General features: G+C 32.6%; 1 protein-coding gene across 1 annotated transcript; it reads left to right on the top strand.

Annotated features, from left to right (window-relative positions):
- Positions 1-12,607: 12,607 nt before the first annotated feature.
- LOC143045782 (zinc finger protein Noc-like) lies at positions 12,608-14,841 on the top strand. Its single transcript, XM_076218533.1, has 2 exons — positions 12,608-12,821; positions 13,195-14,841. Exons 1-2 carry the CDS (start codon positions 12,741-12,743, stop codon positions 14,632-14,634), a joined length of 1,521 nt encoding a protein of 506 aa, XP_076074648.1. The 5' UTR covers positions 12,608-12,740; the 3' UTR covers positions 14,635-14,841.
- Positions 14,842-15,984: the final 1,143 nt, after the last annotated feature.

Below are 15,984 nucleotides of genomic sequence, written 5' to 3'. Positions count from 1 at the left end.
TTACACAGAGCTCAGACACAGAGGAACAAAAGAACCGTTTAAGTTCACAAAACTTGATATAAGTACGTCCGAGTACATGCATGCTTTCTGTTCTACAAAAAAAAATCCGTGATAGGGAATAACTTTATTAGAACGACTAGTAAATCGACATGAAGGACTGGTAAATGTAGTAAATATACTATCTCGATTTCCCTGTTTCTGGATTAGCTTGTAACTAATATAAGTTTTATTTTTTAAATGTTCATTGGGAAGGGCTAGGTTGTACTGTTTTATTCAATTTTTAAAACAAGTTCCTAAATTATTAACACTATAGAGGTGTTAAAATAATTGACCATTGCTTTTAGAAGGGAATGTCCAAACTTAATTTGCCTTCGATCAGCATTGCACATCATCAACAACAGCAGTTTTCAAGAAAGAAGTAGAAATCAGAAACTCTTTCATTCATGGTGTGGAATATGGATTATAAAGTTATAGTCAACTGAACTAGAAACTAAACAACAACACTATTATACATATTCACTGTAATTGATAGATCCCATATATTAGTCAGCTAATTTTGATACTTTGTTGCAGGCTGTAGAAACTTCTTTCTCCACGTCTAAATACAACTTAAGAAATGTCTTCACGGATACCATGTCACTTTTGTTTCCTTATACGATATCATTGTTCATTGATAAATAAATTATATTTTTAGCACATAAACAAAACTTTCACTTTGGAACATGATTTTGCAGTCTCGAGTCAATAGTGCACACAAAACTTTGCCAGATGGGCAATGAAGTATATTGACACGTTTTCTTTCTAATTTCATTTACGTTAACAAATTTTTAAATTCATTATTCGCACCTCAGAATGACAAATGAGCTCATCTGTTTATTTCCATGACCTCTATTTATTTCGTGACCTCTATACTCGGGTGCCATACATCTTCGTTCCAAAGAATTCTATATAATTATACTAACACGTTATAACTTGTTTGATTTTTTATTTCACTTAATAAAAGGCACGTTGTATATCTAGAGTGTGAAATTTACCATATTATTAACACTATAGAGGTGTTAAAAAATTCTTAAGGTCTGTCACCATAACGGCGAGTTACTTTATTCTAGGACCGCAGGGATTAAAACTGGACAAGAGGTGTTAATTCTTGCGGAATTATAGATCACTGAGAAAATGATTTTCTTCATAATGTGATAGAATTACTGCTTAAGAGGTGAAATATACGCAATAAAATGCAGTCGACTTGAAAAGTAACAACACCTTCGTGTGTCATTGATTCGTCTATTGAATGTATAATTCATGATATTAACACATTACTAGTCCGTCACATCGGACTTTTACAACATTAAAAGGTGTTTTAGATTTTATAAACAACTTTAGATGGGGACGTCGTGACTCTAGAGTACAACAGGTCATAGCTTCGGTCATGTGCAATTAGTTTGAAGCACATTTCCTGTGCAGGTTTTCTCATTAAAACAAAAAAAGACAGACAAACACTACAAAGAAAGGTTTAAATACATTAAGATATAATATATGTCATTTTTAATCAGATACCGACGGCCGCGAAATGTGCGTATATAATTCCAAATTTCTCGTTTGTGGTTCAAAATAAAAGGTTGGCAACACATGACTGAATTCTTGTGCTTTTTACCAGTAGATGTATAGCATACAGTTACGGTAAAAATGGAGAAAACATCTATAACACTAAAATTACGAGGTCCAATTTGTCAGCCGTCATCACGTAAAAACGATGAATCAAAGAATTCAACTTTATATACAACTGATATAGTACAATGGTGTTGATTAAAAATTACACCACTCCAGGCCCCTTTGTTTTCCACGAAATTAATATTGCCAATAATTAAGAAGTTCCGGATCGAGTCCGACACCGATACCAATAGTATATTCACCTGTTACCTATTACCTTATCTGTACGTTCCGCATCTGACAGGCGCACCACCAAACGGTGTATTTAGAATTTTGTTGTATACTGTTGAGTAAGAAATACTCCATTCCAGGCCCTTTTGTTTTCAAAATTATTAATATTACCAATAATTGATAGGTTCCAGGTCGACGGGTTCAAACAGAAATATTTTGAAAGCAGAGAAAACTGTGCATCTTTTATTATCGGCATGACTTTATCAGATGACAATACCAATACTAAAATAAGGCATACGCTAAGTTATATACTTTAATTCAGTCACGGACCCACGATATCACGGGTGTGTTCTGGTAGTTATATATGTATCGTGTTTACAAAATTCAATCAAAACAACAGGTTATAACCGTCCTTAACATTAACTTTTTGTCATTGTTTTATCTTCGCCATACTGAAAACACACGATTTCAATCAGTTCTTCAATCCAGTGCATGCATTCTAGTATGTTTCAATGTGTATTGATGTTATGCGACCTGTCTTCCATTGTTTTCATATATAAATGTATGCATCTGATAGATGATTGTTTTGTGTGTGCAAGTTATCTGCTTAAGCCTTTGTCCTCTTGTGTTTGAAATGTATAGTCTTTGTATAAATGCCACTCCTGCACCATATTTGTGATTGTCTTTTGGTTTATTTCTGCCAGAGTCTTGTTTCTTATCGTTTATGAAGTCTAGTGTTATAACTTCGACCGAGTCGCATAGAGCTTAGTATTAGTTTAAACATAGGGGATTTATAGGGGATCGGGAAACAAGTTATTGCAACTTTTATTAATCCCTTTCCACTTTGCGGTATGAACTTTCAGTTGCGGGCAACGAACAGAACAATAGTAAAAACAATTTCCCACATTCATATATGGAGTAAACGAAAGTGGACGGCGATTCCCGGTCAAAATGTGTAACATTCCCTTTACCTCAATTTTACACAATTTAGCGCTTTAGTGGACACGAATGAGTACTCAACAAGGTTGAATCTATTCCGCAGTTTGTATGATAGCAATATTTATACATTGGCATAAAGAGTTACAACGAGGACCAAATGTTCCATTGGAACTTATGGGATATATCGTATACGGTCCCATTTTTGCTCTGTATAGAGGTAAGGTTACGTCTTCTATTGTCAGAACCCTTGGTATATAAGCATGTGGCATCATTGTTGAAGGCCGCACGATGACCTAAAGTTGTTAATTTCTGTGTCATTTTGGTCTCTTGTGTAGAGTTGTCTCATTGGCAATCATAACACATCTTCTTTTTTATATGGATAACAATCATTAAACTTTACAGTTAATAAACATAAAAATATTGTGTAACGTAAATACATTTTTCATAATATAAAACTGTATAATTCTGTAAATATGATCTGTTTTGTCTCTCACCAACACTTCATCTATACCTGTTAGCGGTTAATACAAATTTGATAATCTTAGAGTTTATAGGAATAAAATTAATTTGAATGTCAATGAAATTTAAAATCAGAAAAAACTGAAACCTACAGTGCATCTAAAAATGAAAACAACAAGTTACAATTTTCATACGTCCGAAGCGCTTTCCTGGATTTACCATCATTAAGGATGTACTTAGGTGAGGTTTTGGAATTTGTGTCAAATGTTCGGACTCCTTGGTGTTTTTCCATACAATACAATGTAAAATAGTTTGCCCCATAACACCCATTTATTTTTTCATATAAAACTTAATAGCTCATGAAAGGTCCTTTACCAAAATTTTAAAAGATTCTTAATTTTCTTTCTTTTGTTTTGAGACCTAATAATACCAATGCAAATATAAGGTAAAAGTCTGAGTCAGCCTTTTCCCGCCATATTTTAAATCTCAAATATCTCGAAAAGGAGGTCCATGACCTATCAATATTTTTAGCTTATTTTTATCCTCAATTGATGCTCTACCAGCTTATAGTCTCAATTTCAACTTCTTAATTTATTAATTTTCACCTAACCTCACCTAGGTACATCCTTAAGGACACTAAAGCCGAATATTTGAAAATTTTCTCAGTGACTAGCTGGTTGATGACTGGACTTTTAAAGGTGTCACGTTAATGTAGACTATACGAACAGTAACATTGGGCTTCTGTCGATTATCATATAGTTCATTAAAAATGAATAACGCGACGACAACCATACAGATATTTCTTGTTTGTGTCAAAAACCTATTTAATTCTTAGACTTTTTGTTTCGGTTTACCACATTTACTCATTAATGTAGACAAGAAGTTGTCACTTAGACAATGACAAATTTCTTATTATTTGTAACAAGGAAAAACAGTTCTAAACACCCCTAATACAAAATGTCGGGGGTGTTGTTTAGCCAACAACACGGTGTCCGCCATTAATTTGACAGGTGAATAAAAGAAAGAGTATTTACATGTAGTTAGCGTGCTAATGATAGATGTTAACCATCATCGTTCATCATCTTCCCGTCAAATCCTGTCACTTATGTAGTAAAGTGAATCAAATAAATAATAAATTACCATCATGTGGGATATGTATGATGTGTCTGTAATCTAGATAACAAGGAAGATATGCATTACTCTTATTACTTATAATTTCAGACACTAGCAAGTTAAATCACCATTTTTCACAATCATATAAGATTGAGAGGACCAATGTTTGGGCTAACTTGAATGTGTTGCCTCTTATGCTTTAAATTACTGGTTGGTTTGTTTGGTTAACCAATTCGCCCATATATTTCTTTATCCTTTTTTAGCTCACCTGACCTGAAAGGTCAAGTGAGCTTTTCTCATCACTTGGCGTCCGTCGTCCGTAAACTTTTACAAAAATCTTCTCCTCTGAAACTACTGGGCCATATTTAACCAAACTTGGCCACAATCATCCTTGGGGTATCTAGTTTAAAAAATGTGTCCAATGACCTGGCCATCAAACCATGATGGCCGCCATGGCTAAAAATAGAATACAGGGGTGAAATGTATATTTTGGCTTATATCTTTAAAATCAAAGCATTTAAAGCAAATCTGACATGTGGGTAAAATTGTTGATCAGGTCAAGATCTATCTGCCCTGGAATTTTCAGAAGAATTGGACAACCTGTTGTTGGGTTGCTGCCCTTGAATAAGTAATTTTAAGTAAATTTTGCAGTTTTTGGTTATTATTTTGAATACTATTATAGATAGAGATAAACTGTAAACAGCAATAATGTTCAGCAAAATAAGACCTACTAATAAGTCAACATGACCAAAATTGTCAGTCAACCCCTTAGGGAGTTATTGCCCTTTATAGTAAATTTTAACAATTTTTCGTCATTTTTTGTAACTTGTACAAAAATCTTCTTCTTTGAAACTACTGGGCCAAATTTAAACTAACTTGGCCACAATCATAATTGTGGTATATAGTTTAAAAAATGTGTCTGATAACCTCACCTTCCAAACAAAATGGCCGACATGGCTAAAATTAGAACATAGTGGTAAAATGCAGTTTTTGCTTAATTTATTTCTTTGAAACTAAGACATTTAGGGCAAATCTTTCAAGATTTAAATGTCCATCAGAATAAGATCTATCCCCTCACAAATTTTCAGATGAATCCTACAACCTGTTGTTGGGTTGCTGCCCTAAAATTTGTAATTTATAGGAAATTTTGCAGTTTTTGGTTATTATCTTGAATACTATTATAGATAGAGATAAACTGTAAACTGCAATAATGTTCAACAAAGTATGATCTACAAATAAGTCAACATGACCAACATTGTCAGAGAACTCCTTAAGGAGTTATTGTCCTTTATAGTCAATATTGAACAACTTTTCGTCATTTTTGTAACTTGTACAAAAATCTTCTATTCTAAAACTATGGGCCAAATTTAACCAAACTTGGCCACAATCTTTACTAGGGTATCTATTTTAAAAAAGTGTCTAATATAACCCCGCCTACCAACCAAGATGGCCGACATCAGTAAATACAGTAACAGGTGAGCGACACAGGCTCTTGAGAGCCTCTAGTTTAATTGTTTCACAGTGTTGTTGTTTTTTGTGGGATGTCACTGATTTTAGCATAAATAAGTTGTGGTATGAGTGCCAATGAGACCATGAACTCTCCATCCAGGTCACGATGTATCAAAAGTTAACAATTATAGTTCGAAGAACGGCCTTCAACACGGAGCCTTGACCTACACCGAACAGCAAGCTATGAAGGGCCCTAAAATCACTAATGTAAAATAATGGGAAAACAGTCTAATCAATATAAAGAAAAAGCAACAAGAAAAAACTATGAACAACACCAACGAACGTCCATCACTGATCAACAGATTCCTTACTTAATACATGTGCATAACAAATAGGGTTATTTCATTCCTATTTTTTTTTTTAAACATAAACCTTTTCTCATATCTGTACATGTTGAACAAATGTTACAGATACCAGGTATATGTGCAGATGAAATACATTAGCAAGGAATTCGTTATAACTTGCATGGGGCTTTAGATTTTAGAATACATAACATCTGAGACTAATAGTAGTCAACAATGATAGACCTCTTCATACTTGTTAGAACAGGTAAGTTAAAGTTAGGTTGTTTCTGTAACGTAGTTTTACGTGCCGCAAATGATGTCACGAAAACAGTCATATATATACATATCTACTTGTTTTGAAGTTCAAGAACAGCAATTGTTTCCTTAATTTGGGTTTCTTTTCTAAATCGAAACTGAGATTGTCTTCTGTGGTTACTGCCACGTTGAAATTGTGAATATCAGTCCTCACTGACTGTGTATTCAAATGTAAATACGTTTTAGACGCCCAGTTCGTGTGTTTGTCTGTTGGCTGAGGGTTCAGGGTAAGAAGAAATGAATGCGCTCTGTAATGCGTGAAGAATTGTATGTGTATTGAAAGTCCATCTTAAAATCCTGCAACTGCTTTCTACATCATGCATGGAATGGTTTTTCTTGCTGTTGTAGTTATTATTAATGGTCATAAAGTATGTGTTTCAGTAATTTTTCATTTTAAAGTGAGCGAACATTTGTTGAAACAGATAAAATTTGATACGCACTGTGTGAAGTTGAAATAGGAATTGAACAGGAGTTATTGTGATAAATCGCTTCATGATAGATGTATTTGATTGTATACGTGGTTATTAATATTAGTCGAGAAGCAATCGCTTTCATGTGACATGTTTTTAATCTGTTTCAAGAAATAAATTCAATACAACGACTACATTTCCATAACAAGCAAGGATATGGCGCCTTTTAATTATACAAACCGTCTATAATTGAGGATTTTCCCCTCATTATTCCAAAAAATATACACAAAATGACATGTTTATGATAGCGCTGTTGTTACCAAGCTAATCTGTCGGGAAACCGTGAATAAACTTTTCCATTAGTTCCTCTGTAATTAATATATCTCTGAAATGTAATGTTTTGCTTTGTTTTTGACCTCAAATACTAATTTTGTCACCTTTTTATCGTTAGTAACTTTGATCTATACCAACTGTTACTATTTACATACTAATGGTGCTAGGAGCTCAGACACTTGTTACTATTAGTACCAAGACACGCAGTTGTCGTTTTAGATTCCTTGGAATTTGGCGGGAGGTTGACTGAGGCTGTCTACGTTTTCAAATTAACTGGGGATGTTATGGTTGACATTAGGGTAAATGACGAATTAAGTAATCAAACACGTAGTGATGCAGCTTAACAATCTTATTTAAATTATAAAACATTGTTCCGTGAACTTGTCAAGTTTAAACAAAGCAAAACACGGTTTAAATAAATGAATAGATTTGAGGCTAGTCCTCGGTAACCATTATAAACCAAATATAAAACTTATTGACATTGTCAATATTGTCATGTAATTTTCACCTGATTGGTAATATAACATAGGGATTTTATCGACAAGAATATTACAACCATGTAAAGAGTAAACATTATAAAGTAGAAAATCAATCAAATACTACAACCTGCAGCTAAATAAGATTACCTGTCAATCATCGCACCTGAAAGGTAAATTTGATTGACACATACCTGAATTCTTTTGATCACAGCATGTGTGCTAGTCTAAACAGCTTAAAGGCCGAACGTCGTACAATGGAGGCGGAGAGGTCGAGCTGTGACTTAATACCCTCTTCAAAATGGGCGTCAAATCGTGGGATCCCTTCTCCTTTATAATTACTACTAATGTTTAGGATGAATTAAAGCCGACGTGTAATTCTGTTCATCAGTCGGGTACTTGTCAAATTTCACAAAGAAAATCAAACGAGTTTTTAATACTATTTTGAATTAAATCTGTCAAACTCAAATTCTTAACGAAATACTTCAGAAGGAAAATTGTATACCAGGTTTATTTGAGTAGTTTGTAAAGAAACTTTCTTTGTTGGAAATGTGTCTCTCTCGAAGGGGTATTTTACACCTAACACCTAACTAACAGGGGCAAGTTTCTGTGAAAACAGTATATACGAGTGCATATAACCCAGCCTATTACATGAACATAAACCGAAGTCATAGCACCCATAAACTAAGTGTTTTATTGTAACGGTATCTTTGAATTGCAATATTTCCTTTACTTTTGATCTTAATACTTCCAGCCTTGTTTGTACTTGATGGCACGGTGTTGTCGCCATACGATCATTCCAGTCTCAAACAGAAATACATAATGATCCATAATGTTTGTCGACTTATTCAAGTTGATAGAGTTTATGCTAGCTGGTCTTATGATTGTTTCTCTCTTTAACATTTGTTGTAGCTTTGTAGAAATATGACGAAATATGACGAAGATAAATGACAATAGGAAAAGTTTTATCTTGCTTTTTTTCTAATTTCTTTTCCATTGTTTATTTAAAATATTTCGCAAAATTTATGTGCGTCTTGTTTGGAAATATCCAGTCAACACATTTCTGATTAACAAAATTTTTAAAACAACTTTAGAACAATGGGAAAAGAAGTAAAATTGAGACTTGAAATGGCGAATGTGTCAATGTACATGCATATATATGTAAACAAATATTGTCATGTCATATTTCAAAAACAAGACGATTTTCAGGTTTTATTACTATATTTTTTTTTTACATAAACATGAGTGCATGTTGCTTAATATTTGTTTATTCATATTTTGTACCCGGGAGAATTTTAAATGATGTATTATGATTTTATCTATCATAAATATTATAAAGAATGATGAATCTGTCGATCAACTATAACAAAATGACAGATTAAAATTCACATCTCCCAGGCAATTCACACACAAGAATAAATTTGCATGTTGTTTTTGTGTAAATCAGATTAATATTGTTGATTTATTGTTTGTTACACTGTACGTTATGTTTTATTTATCATAGTAAGTGGTGAATCATTTTAAATAATATTTTTCTTTGTCTAGTAAAGTTCTAACAATTTTATTATTAATTATTTTGTTGTCTAACTATAAAATATTTCTTAAATAGAAACTATTAAGGAGAGAACTTTTTTCTCAATTCTCAGAAAAAAATATTAAATTTGTATTTATTTGTTTGTTATTAATATGTCAGTTTATTCTTCCAATTTTTCTTAACTGCGGTTTATTTGTTTTTTTTTCTTTTTGTCAAAATTTTTGTTTATCCTCTATAGTAATTATTGGTAATATTTCATATTATACGTAAGGCTTCATGCTTCTTGTTTTATTTTGTATTTATTCATTTGACGAAGAAAAAATATTTTAATATTGAATTTTATGAATTAGTTCTTCGTTTTTTCCACCAAAAACCAGTGAGGAGATCCATAGATGTAATACCCATGGGACATCTATGGGAGATCTGACCAAATATTCAGCATTTAGAATCAACAGCTAGTTATAACTGGTCAGTTTAAAAATAGATATTTTACATCTGTCCATAGCTATTTTATTTGATGATCACAAAATCTGTCCGATTGAAAATATCTTAAAATGTAGCACCGGTGACATGTAACAAGGGCAACTCCCATGCTGTAATCACTTAAATAGGACATTACATATCTACATATCTCAAATGAATTATCGAAATGTACTGATAAATTTAGATTTTAAATGTAGAACATTAGGAAGTAATTGTTTTGTCCTAAGGATCCGACTTTTATCTTATGGACATTTATTTTATTGTGACAAAAAGCCGTCACTTTTGTCTTGTGGGCATTGATCCTATCGTCCGATTCAATCTGGTATATGTACATTTCACTATAACATTTGTCATTTTTACAGCTTCAATCAGCAATAATTTGATTGAATCTGTTGATAAATTTGTAATAAAATTTTATCATTATTTCCAAGTATTTTACGGTTTTGTTCATGACGAATCTAAAATTACTAAATATAGCTTTGATCTTCACCCGACATTTTTCTATAACATTGAACAATTTAAAATTTCCCTTTTTTGAGTTTTTAACCATTTTTTAAATGTCCAATACCTGAATGATAAATTAATTTTTCATCAAATTCTTCACAAAGAAAAACACAATAAAAGCTTCATTTTATATGGAAATAATATTCATGAATTGCACAACGTTCAACACACACAAGTTAGTAAATAAAATAGGTTTTATTTATTTTGTCGTAGTTATTATTAGTATTGCTTACTTATGATGTATTATTTACTTTGTCTTATATCTATACTGTCTGTGTTTGTTGTATATTTTGGTTAAAATCTATATTTCCTGTGTGAACCGACAAAAATAAGTTTGATATAACACTTGATAAAATGTTTAGAATTTTTATACATTTTGACAAATTTCAAGTAAAAATAATATTTGTATAATTGATTGTTACATGGCTTTTCATTTCCGAATAACTTTCGCTATTCTTTGAATTCTCAAATAGGGTTTAACTACAGAAAATGCAGACGAATAGTTTTATTATGTGAAAATCATTCTCATAAAAATAATTGAAGACGTATACAGAGCATGAAAGATTCAACCTGTTTCCTTTTTCATCATCTTTATTTGGAAACAGGATATTAATTTTTGGCTGAAATAGTCCCTTTTCCCTCGTTACAAACAATGCATGTATTTTATTTTTTTTTAATTTTTGTAAGTTCCGGTGCAATGTATTCATATAGAGGGTTGTTTATATATATAAAAAAACTGGAAATGAGGTACATCTGTATATTCTTCTCAGTGAGGTATATGTTATACAAGTACAAGGCGGAACTTTATGAATTATTAGATGTCTCATAAACAATACACTCAAAACATTGCCCATCAATTAGTTATTAATAAATATAAGCTATTTTAACCGGTACAGCATGTCTAAAAGTCCATCAATCCTGACAGGTGTCGCTTTAGTTGACAACTTCCATGATCATATAACATTTTTCGTTGTCAGTTTGATCGACATTATTTCACTTGCCGCCATTTATACGACAAATTTGTCAGTTTATGATGTGACCATGAGCAAATCATACATAAACATTTACATTCAATAATAATAACATGCTACTATTTTTTGATTACATGTCAACTTTTAAAACATTTATCCGCATTCCATTAAAATATACAATTCATTCTTTGATGAGTCATAATTATTAATTTCAGCTAAAGTAATTTATATTCAGAATGGTAAAGGTGGGAGACACGATTGCACCTGTAGACTAGTAAAATGATTTACTAGTACACAACAAACAAAGAAGCGGTCAGCTGTATTCAGACTGGCCTGGGATCTTGGCTCACTGCACGACAGTATTAACAAGCTATGTTCAGACTTATTTAGGAAACACAAACGTGACAGACGCAATGGATTCAGGGGAGACGCACGTGAGACTCTCTCCATCCCAAACAGGTTAACCTACTTGGGAAACCTAATTGGTTAAATAAGAAGGTGTGCACCATAGATGTTTTGACCGGATGTTGGACCACCAAACTGGCCCACAAATACACATCTATCATTTATCAACTCTAATCCCGGACATAATCAAACCCAACAATAATGATTTTTATTGGAGTAGAAAATTGGCGCCCCTAGAACCTTATGTTTGACAAAGCAGAGATTTCACTTGTCTCTCAAACACTCACTTAGAAGGAATGTTCATTGTGTAAGATTAGTATCTATATCATTTTCTTTTGAAGTAACTCGTAAACAGTATAAATTGTCATTTCAGAGATAGCCAGTCTTTCAACACGCCAATTTCAATCTGTTAAGAAACACCCTACTTGTAAAAGATTGATTGATAACACAGTGAATATATGGCTCTTGGCTTTGATCTGCGCCGCAAGGTCGTTCGAAATCATTAATGTCACACAAAATACCATTCTTTCTAAACCTCAGAAAATTTTAAACTAAGATATTTAACTAAAGCTTTTTAAAGGTAATGTATGAAAAGGCCCGGATACAACTCTGGAAAATTATCTTAAGAAGAATTGTGTTAAAGCAAACACCAGTATTGTAATTTAAGTACTACTACTTGAGTTATTTATTTGTCGCCTAGTTATTTCTCCGGGATGTTATATGTATTAACAGGCCGGAATGATATAAATCACTCAAATTTGACAGTTAAACCATCAACTTGATTGATAAGCCGTCATAATGGTTCCCCTCGGCTTCTTCGACAAGAATTAATAAACTTGACGTTGATTGGCCGAGGAGATTCATATCCATTAATCATCGTATTATCTTATCACGCATGACGTCATGTAGAGTAATTCAACCAATCACAGTGGGTTATCGGTGATAATTTATTATTTCATTGGAAGGCGGTAAAGTTCTTTCATCTCCGATTAATTTACAAACAAGAGCTGTCAGACATTTTGTTGTTGCGTTGGGCGGTATGTGAAGTCGAGAACATTCATACTGTGATTGGCAGGCGTAGTGAAAAGAACAAAATTTTGAAATTTTATATGGAATAGAAAACTTTTATGTATTTATTTACCGAAAATATGTTGACCTCGTCGTCTCAGTACCTTCATCCGGAGTACCTACAACCACTTCCAACAACGGTAAGCTTTTTTATATAAATATTAGTCTTTTAGTAATATTAATATGTCTGAAATACCAGGAAAAATACACGAGAAAAATACAAATGTTGTACGTGACATGACATACATAAAATGCCCTTGTGAACTCATCATACAATAATTTTTATCTTGTTTTCTTCCCGTCTCGTGAAGATTTCTTTTACATGAAATTTGCATTTTTAATGAAATTTTACATTAATAAAAAAATAAAAAAGGAATGAAATTAATTGTTTCCTTTTCAATACAATGCAACAATTTATTTCAATAGTTATAAATTTGCAAAACTATTGGTTTACATGAGATTTAAAATTTAATTAAAGCAAGGAGGTATAATATATTTTATTTTCATTCACAGTTGGATGCCAAGAAAAGTCCACTTGCTCTACTAGCTCAGACATGTAGCAGTATTGGAAAAGATGTCTCCCCGTCTAAAAGTATAATCCCATCCATCAGTAAAAAGGACACAGAAAAAGATAAATCTTCAAGCCCAGAAGTAAAAAGACCAGTGTCAAACAATAATGGTAGCAGTCGTGTTGTGAAATCTCCAGTTATTGATACCTCAGATAAGCCTGGATTTAGAACAGTTTCAAATAAAGTAGACATTCCAGCGTTGATTCCCTCCTCGCCAGGACAGTCGAGTGAAAAATCAAAAACACCATCAAGTTCATCTCCTGTTCGATCATCTGAATCTGCAACCAGCAACTCAACCATCTCTCATTCCATCACATCTCTATCAGTGTCTTCTACATCACCAAACAATCTAAAATCAAAACGATGTTCTAGCAGGGACGGAGAATCTAAATCGGATTTAAACCATAGAACAATGTCTCGTCTATCACCAGAACTGTCTACATCATGTACAACAAGTTTGAAACCACAAATGAATCCATCAATATCAAGTTTCCATGGACTTAATACTTACCCTTCATCATATCCTGGATTTCCTTTCTTGCCTCCCGGAAGTGCTCTGGATCAAGCCGCATTACATGGATATTCTGCATCCTTAGCTGCACATGCTGGGTTAGGACTAGGATCTGCTAGTGCTGCAGCAATGGTAGCTGCACAAAACTCTGCTTTAAAACAACAACAAGCTGCTGCAGCAGCTGCATTGTCTCCATATGTCTCTTATACTCGTGTGAGGACGCCATCCGGCGCTACAACTCTAGTTCCTGTATGCAGGGACCCGTACTGTAATAATTGCCAATTAACTGTACAAAATTCGCATTTGTCGTCAACGTGTAACGCCCCTGGTTGTGCTCAATGTGCTCATGAAAAATCTCTTCAAAATCTATCTTCATTAGGATTTCCAGGAATGATGCCTTCATCTTTACCTCCAGGATTCCATTCCTCTTTTGGACAAGCAGCTGCTTTGTCATCACTCTATCCACATAGTGCCCTAAGCGCCCACCAAGGACTTCCTATTGTTTGTAACTGGGTGTCTGCAGGGAATGAATTCTGTGGAAAACGTTTTACAACATCAGAGGAACTATTACAACATTTAAGAACACATACAACATCTGCTGATGCTGTTGCTTCAAATTTTGGACTAGGACTAAATAGTGCATATCATTTACAAGCTTTAAATGCAAGTGGTGGACTTAGTCCGAATTCTTTGAGACGATCATACCCAACAAGTGCAAGCCCTGGACTATTGAGTGCTAACCGTTACCATCCATATAAAACCTCGTTAACCTCTCCATCATATCCTTCTGGACAACCTCTTCCTCCTCTAGGAGCATATTACCCTCCATATGCATTATATAGCCAACGACTTGGAGCAGCCTCGGTTCCGTAAAATTGTTTATTATTAACTGACTCTTGAATTTATGTAGTTGAAATCCCTGGGTTCAAAACCTGAAGGTTTTATATAGTGCTGTAAAACTTTAAATTATGTGCCAATATAATTGGGAAAATTATGAGTGAATTATTATTGTTAGAATGAATGGATTTATAATTTATAATATGTCATAAATATTTTGACATTAAAATTTATGAAAAATTATCATATTTTGTCTTTATCTTAAAATATAGACCATACATCACACAAATGCTGTACTGAATATTTTAACAGAAAATCATTTATACGCTCGCTACATTGTTGCTCTTATTTAACAAAACTTCACACAAGAACAATACTTCTTCGTTTTATTTTACATTTGGTAACAACAAGATTTGCAAGAACTAAACAAAAATAAATAGACATCACTGGCAATGACTGTCGAAATGTATAAAAGTAATCATGATTTGGCAACAAATTATAGAATAACGAACGTTTTCAACTGCTAGATATTATTTTCTAGAACTCTAAAATTTGTTATACATACAAACTAAGAAAAGTAAACGAGGTTCACATTATTAAAATGCATATATTTTTTATTTAAATTTAACATTGAAGGAATTGACAAAAAAGATTGCTACATGATTATTTATATTAATGAACCAGACAGAAACTTGATACAAAATTCACACTAGAATAAGAAACAGAACTTAGTAATGCAGAAGTAATCATGTACGACCATTTTTCTTCCTACAAAATAATAAAAAAAAAATGTTATGTAGTGGTGTGCTATCTTATATTATCAAAGAGAAAAAAAAAACAGACAAAATAGACACAATCATAAATAAAATAACTAAACAAAAATGCAAGAAATACTTCCATAGTATTTATTTGGAAGGAGTTTATTGAAGCATGGTATATTATTTCCTCCTGTATGTTTACATGTTTGACCACACAACAAGATACATCTGTTTTCCATCTTAGATAATCCCTACATATTTGCATTTTTATTAAAACCAAACAGTTACACCTATGTAAACGACTTTGCTGCTCTAAAATATCTCATCATAAAATTTAAAAACAAAAATCAGTATTTATGCTTAAGTTTATTGTACGTTGCTCCTAACAGATATTTACTTATGAAAATATACCATAAAATTGGCAAAAGAAAACAATGAAATAAACACTGCAGTCTCTGGTAGAGAGTTGTCACACATTTATTTTTAATTTTATAATGCAGGAGAATATGTATTTATCTAAAAAAAAAAAAAAAAAAAAAAACACCACATGAATGTTTTCCATAAATTATCCCAAAATAATAAAAAAAAAAAAAATTATATAATGTATATTGCATAATAATAAGAAAGA

Source organism: Mytilus galloprovincialis, chromosome 9 (genome assembly GCF_965363235.1).
Source record: "Mytilus galloprovincialis chromosome 9, xbMytGall1.hap1.1, whole genome shotgun sequence".
Lineage (NCBI taxonomy): Eukaryota > Metazoa > Mollusca > Bivalvia > Mytilida > Mytilidae > Mytilus > Mytilus galloprovincialis.
Note: the sequence above shows the minus strand (reverse complement) of the source record. Positions and strands in the feature narration are given on the sequence as shown.

Excerpts from the sequence above, each read along its gene's own strand:
- LOC143045782 (XM_076218533.1), top strand. The coding sequence starts at position 12,741 with ATGTATTTATTTACCGAAAATATGTTGACCTCGTCGTCTCAGTACCTT. Across the intron at positions 12,822-13,194 it reads TACAACCACTTCCAACAACG|TTGGATGCCAAGAAAAGTCC; the intron begins GTAAGCTTTTTT and ends TTTCATTCACAG.